Below are 6,000 nucleotides of genomic sequence, written 5' to 3' on the forward strand. Positions count from 1 at the left end.
GTGAAGGGACAGAGGTGGTGGGAAATACATTGGTCCTGTGAGGGGCAAGGCAGATGATGGGAGGCCTGAGAAGTTAAGATGAAGCATTTATTAATAAGCAGAGAACCCCACAGCAGGTTGTGGGTGGAGGCTCCTCTGTGGGCGCTGCAGGAATACAAGTAGGTTCGCACGGACTTGTTAACCACCAAAGCTTCCTTTCTTCCTCCACTGAGCAGGAGACCCCCAGAGCATCTTCTCCCACTCAGGCTGGCTCCGGCCTCTCACTGACACCTCTCCCAGAGCCCCCGTCTCTGCCGGGCCCTGGCACCTTCTCCAGGGGCACAGGTACAGCCAACTGCATGTTCTCTGGGCCATCGATGGTCCAAGGGTTGAGGTACCTTCTGGGAGTGGGGACTCCTCAGTGCTGAGCCGGGGAAACAGCTCTGACTCGTTGCTTTCTAGGTGGGGGTGAAGTCCAAGGACCAGCGTCCAGTGGGGGAACCGCTGAGGTCACTGGGAATGGAGGCTTGTCCGGGCTCCAGGTGAGCAGCCCATGGCTGTGGCCCAGGGCCACACCAGATGCCTGTGTGTGCGAGGACTGAACCTTCAGCGTGGGGGCCCGACTCCAGGGGAATGTGGGGGACACTTCTCTGTGAGTTTGCTGGGGTTGCCACAACAAGGGGCCACAGACTGTGAAGCTTAAACAAAACTACAGAACTTTATTTCCTATGGTTCTGGAGGCTGGAAATTGGAGATCAAGGTGTTGGCAGGGTTGGTTTGCCCCAAGGCCGTTGTCCTTGGCTTGTAAATGATCCCCGTCTCCTCATGTCTTCCCATGGTCTTCCCTCGGTGTGTGTCTGTGTCCAAATTTTCTCTTCTTACAAGGACATGGGTCATGCTGGGCTAGGGCCCACCATAATGACATCATTTGCCTTAATCACCCTTAAGGACCCTGTATCCAAATATTTCAGAAGTACTGGGATTTGGATTTCAACATATGAAGTTTTGGCGGGTATGATTTAGCCCATAACTGCTTCCATAGGTGAAATCTATAGAACTTTCCCTGTCCCAGTAAGAGCCGGAGCTCACCATTGTGCGTGGCCAGGGCTGTAATAAACTCTGGTGTGATTTCATGCTGATTGCTAGGAGAGCATTTTTATTTCTTGTGGCCGGTTAGAGTGCTCTTATAGTACTTCAGGCCTTTCAAAGAATAGATTATTTTTTATGCTGCTATCATTATTGTGGCTCTTTCTTCTCATGTGCTCCAGGGACAGCTGCACCCGAGCTTCTGCATTGCCACCTAGACCCAGGGGGTGGCTGTGCCCACTTGAACCATGCTTTTTTGCTCGAGATTCACTGAGTTTTATTAAGAAGCCCTTCCCATCTGTATCTCTCTCTCTTATTTTAAAAAAAATTTAAATTGATTTCAGAGAGGAAAGGAGAGGGAGATAGAAAGAAACATCAATGATGAGAGAGAATGATTAATCAGCTACCTCCCTCATGTCCCCCACTGGGGGTTGAGCCCAAAACCAGGGAATGTGCCCCTACCTGGAATCCAGCTGTGACCACCTGGGTCACAGATCGGTGCTCAACCACTGAGTCACACTGGGCAGGCCCCATCTGCATCTCTTGACCAAAGTTGAATCTGGGGGGCAGTGACTGATAGGATTTTCTGTTATTTTCTGTCACAGGGTGTTTCCTCTGAGGCCTTCAACCCTGGTGCCCTGCTTCCCCCACCCTCCTTGAAAGGGGCTGTTCCTCTCTACAATCCATCTCAGGTCCCCCAGGTAAGGAAGTCCTGAGGGACAGGGGTTAGCACAGGTTTTGGATTATGGAGATCCGGGTTTATAATCCTAGTTTACCACATACCATGCATGAGTTCTTGAGCAATGACTTAACCTTTCCAAGTCCCAGTTTTTGCATCTGTAAAATGGGGTTAGTGGTAGGTCCCTCACTGTGTAGTTGTGAAGATTCAGTAGGAGCATATATGTATGTGAAGGACCTGGCACACAGAAGGACCTGTCAGTCAGTGTTGAAATTATCAACACTGCTCCTGACATTTCATAACTCTTGAGACTCCAGGGACACAACTGGTGTTGGTATCAGCAGTGTGCCTGCACCCTCACTCTGTCCTGATGTGAGGGGATCATTGCAAACCTTGAACGAAGCTAAACTCCCTGCTTCTCAGTGACCTGGGGCACACTGATGGCTCTCATGTGTCACTTGGCCTCCCTGCTTTATAAAATCAAATTTCTTTTGCCATATTTATTCTATTTATTTATTTTAATCCTCACCTGAGGATATATTATTTTCTATTGATTTTTAGAGAGAGTGGAAGGGAGAAGGAAAGAAAGAGATAGAGAAACATGGATGTGAGAGAAACACATCGATTGTTTGCCTCCCGTACATGCCCAGACTAGGGCCAGGGATGGAACCTGCAATCCAGGTATGTGCCCTTGACCAGAATCAAACCTGAGACCCTTTAGTCTGCAGGCTGATGCTCTATCCACTGAGCATAACTGCCCAGGACACTTTTTCCATAGTCAAGAGCTATGGTGCTGGGTGGAAGTGAATAATCAGAACATCACACTAGGAAGCCAAATGCAGCTGGAGTGTTCTAGACTTTCAGGATGCCCTAGCTCAGTCCAGCCAGTCAGCCCTGGGAGGAATCGTGCTCAGGGCTCTAATCCAGTGCGATGTTGGTTCTCTTCCAGCTCCCCACGGCTGCTAGCCTGAGCCGGCCAAGCCGTCTAGCTCAGCGTCGCTATCCAACACAGCCATGATGACCAGCCAACCATCCCAGGCCCGTCTCCCTGGGGCACAACATTTAAATCTCCCAGCCCTGCTGCTGGGTTGGGGCCCCCAGGAGGTTGTGCTAGACTATTGCCTCCACTGGGTATGGAGAAGGCAAGTGGACAGGGTACACCAGGACACAGCTCAGTTCAGTCCCTTAAGATCAGCTTCACACGATGGAAATGACTTCATCACATGGAAAAGCTGGGCATGGAGGCAGCACTGCGGATGGCCGCTTCACATTCTCAGGGCCTAAGGGATTGACGGAGGACACCACTGGGCTCTGCAGCAGGAAAGTATTGGGGGCCGGGGACACTCAGAGCAACATCCTGGACTAATTTGACTCCTTCCTCAGTTATAGACCAATTTATGACTCTACTTAGCAAAAGCTTTTATACTAAAACTTAATTATTCTCATCATAATTCCCTTTTCAGTGGCATTTCAGCAGTTTCTCTGTTGGTCCTGGTTTTGTGCACATTTTTATGTGGTTCAGATTAATTATATTTCTCTCACTTTCTTAGCCGGTCCTATTTTTTCATATTCTGGCATCTGGCTATCAAGTTAGATTGCTGTAGGCTTCATATTGTCATGGTAACTACCTAACCTATCGATGCAGATGGATGGAACGTTAGTCTAATAAAGGGTGGAAAACATTTTCTAAAACTTCCCCCCTTCCCTGACAGGAGGAATGAATGTGCGATATTCTTAGTCCCTCCCTCCCTGCTTTAGGCCTTTGCAAATCGATGTTCGGAGGGTCACTGGAGCCAGAGGGAAGAGGCGGACAGCCTAGAAATTCCCATTTTTCCCCCCTTTCAAACCCCAAATAGAAACGACTCTTGGTGTTTGTCAGATTGCTAAAAATTGCTCCTCAAAAAGAATTTTTTTTTGTATGTGTCATTGTACATACAGGTTTTGTACTCTAATGTACTACAGTTCTAATGTTGGTAGCGATTAAACCAGATAATTTTATAGCACATGTTTATCCGTGGCACAGTGAGTGGTCTCTTCCCTGAAGTCTCTTCTAACAATGGTTTCATTGTGTGATAGGGTGCGAAGACCTGGAAGGAGCCCTTTGTTAACGAAGAACCTAGGGACTGATCCTCTTAACTTCCAAGTCTACTCCAATTTTTTTTCCCCAGTTAAGAAAATATGAACAAAAGCTTCTCTGATGCAAGCAGTCACTCCATTAACTACATATTTTGCTTTCTAAAAAGTTTATCCATCTCTCACATTAAATTAGGAAATGCATGCACAAGTGTTTTGCATCTAGAAGGCCCTCTGTGAATGCCATGCCCCCTTCTTCCTTAAGAGACTGCTCCTCCTCCTGGTTGGTATGCTGACACCCAGTGGTGATACTATGGTAGTAGTGGGTGAGTTCCACAGGAGTCCCACTGCTCAGACTTGAATCCTGGCTCATGCCCAGTTTACTTAGGGACGTTAGCCAAGTTTCCCTTACTGTCCTGTGCTTCTCATCTGTAACGTGAGGATAATAATTACAGTAGTACCTACCGCATAGGGACATTGCAAGAATTAAATGAGTTGAGCTTGTAGAAAAGTACCTGGGACATGCTAAGCACTAGGTAAGTGTCTTATTTTTTTTTTTTTAAATTATCAGTATATAACCTATAAGTAAAATCTTGACTATCATGTTACCTAACAGATTACACTGTCGATTTGCATTCTTGATATAGGTATAGAATAGGAGTAATAATTTAAAACTACTCAATATGTACCTTTGTTATTAAGCCAGTTTCTCTTCCTGCAGCCTATCTGCCACCAATGCTAGGTCATGCGGCTTAGAGCCCCTGGGACCAAAGATGCGGGGGACTTCCTGCCCCATAGAAAGAAGCCCGTTAGAGGAGGAGAGTGAGGACCGAAGAGGAAGGCAGAGATGGCAGATGCCTGTGCCCTCACTTCCTCCTCCTGCTGGGATTCTACATGGAAGACCAGTGACTAGTGTGCACAACGCAAGCACTGACCTTAGCTACGTCCCAGGCAAAGGGAACACACTTGCTGAAGGGGGAAGTCAGGGATCTATACAGGGTATTTATGCGAGTTCAGGATTGCAAGTATATATCCCGGGGAAGTCAGAATGCACCTGTTCATCTGCGTGCGGTTGATTGAAACAAGTCCTTCGTTCATTGGTCGGGAGAGAGCCCTCCGCTGGGTCCAGTAAGGGTCTGCTGAAAGGGGTCACTCAGAGGTCTTGGTTGGTTGTCAGCTTTTCTTAGTGGTGGTGATGCTGGTGAGGTTGCTAAAGGTCATGATCATTTTACAGCTTCAGCTGGTTCAAACCAGTTGCGCTAAAACAAAGCAAGTGCGGCCATAAGAGAAAATACTATTTCCTCCCTTTGCAAGATGGAAGCGTGGGGAGTAGAGCAGATGGTGATAAAAATATGCCGCTAGGAGCAGGGAGCCCAAGAGTGGGGGGACTCACGGCACCTTTCCTTGTCCAGAGCTTGGGAAAGGCTGCGAGCCATAAGGAGAAGCTGGCTTTGTCTAAGGGGGCTTGGGAGCCATAGCAGCTTGGCCTTGGAGATGACCATGGTCTGAGGCAGGGCCTCAACTCCCTGCAGTCTGGTATATGTGGACTCCTTAGGAATGATTACACGGTGCCCCCAAAGGCCACAGGGACCATTGTGCCCCAGCAGACACCAGGCCAGGGCAGGGTCAAACCAGTCACCCAAAATGCATGGGACCACTGTATCCACTGTATCTGTCCATCAGCATGAGTCATTTTAGGGAAAGAGAATAAACAATTCTCTTTAAAGAAAAAAAAGGAATTACCAAAAAGCACTTTTTAAAGGGGGAAGAGACATATTATTAATTGCAAGTTTGTTTTTTATTTCCCCTTACTCCTCACTGGGGTGTCCTTCCTAGAGGAAGAAGAGCTTTAGGAAATGAAAAAGTGACCTTTTCCTTAAAAACACACACACACACACACACACACACACACACACACACACACACACACTGAGTGGTTACGTGCACATTTGCAATCCTGCTATATACATATAATTTAATATTTATATGAAAACATTTAAACTTAATGTTCAGTAATTTTGGAAGAGAACAAACCGTTAAATTCCATTTAAGTGTCTTTATCACATATAACCATTCCAGCCTTCTGTCGAATCCCCTTCTGTGGCTATAACACTGCACACCAGCAGAGATTCCCAGTCACCTCTACTGTACAGATTCCCTCTGAGCCTTCACTCGAGCCGCAG

At 47.3% G+C, this 6,000-nt stretch overlaps 1 protein-coding gene across 1 annotated transcript in view; it reads left to right on the forward strand.

Moving 5' to 3' along the window:
* LOC118673578 (protein transport protein Sec16B-like) overlaps nucleotides 1-5,471 on the forward strand; it is a 47,521-nt gene extending 42,050 nt beyond the window's left edge. The window contains exons 24-27 of the mRNA XM_036344579.1: nucleotides 216-324; nucleotides 442-521; nucleotides 1,671-1,766; nucleotides 2,694-5,471. Of these exons, the coding sequence (XP_036200472.1) occupies nucleotides 216-324; nucleotides 442-521; nucleotides 1,671-1,766; nucleotides 2,694-2,762 (354 nt within the window). The 3' untranslated portion in view covers nucleotides 2,763-5,471. The remainder of the gene's footprint in view (nucleotides 1-215; nucleotides 325-441; nucleotides 522-1,670; nucleotides 1,767-2,693) is intronic.
* Nucleotides 5,472-6,000: the final 529 nt, after the last annotated feature.

Source organism: Myotis myotis, unplaced genomic scaffold (genome assembly GCF_014108235.1).
Source record: "Myotis myotis isolate mMyoMyo1 unplaced genomic scaffold, mMyoMyo1.p scaffold_m19_p_18, whole genome shotgun sequence".
NCBI lineage: Eukaryota > Metazoa > Chordata > Mammalia > Chiroptera > Vespertilionidae > Myotis > Myotis myotis.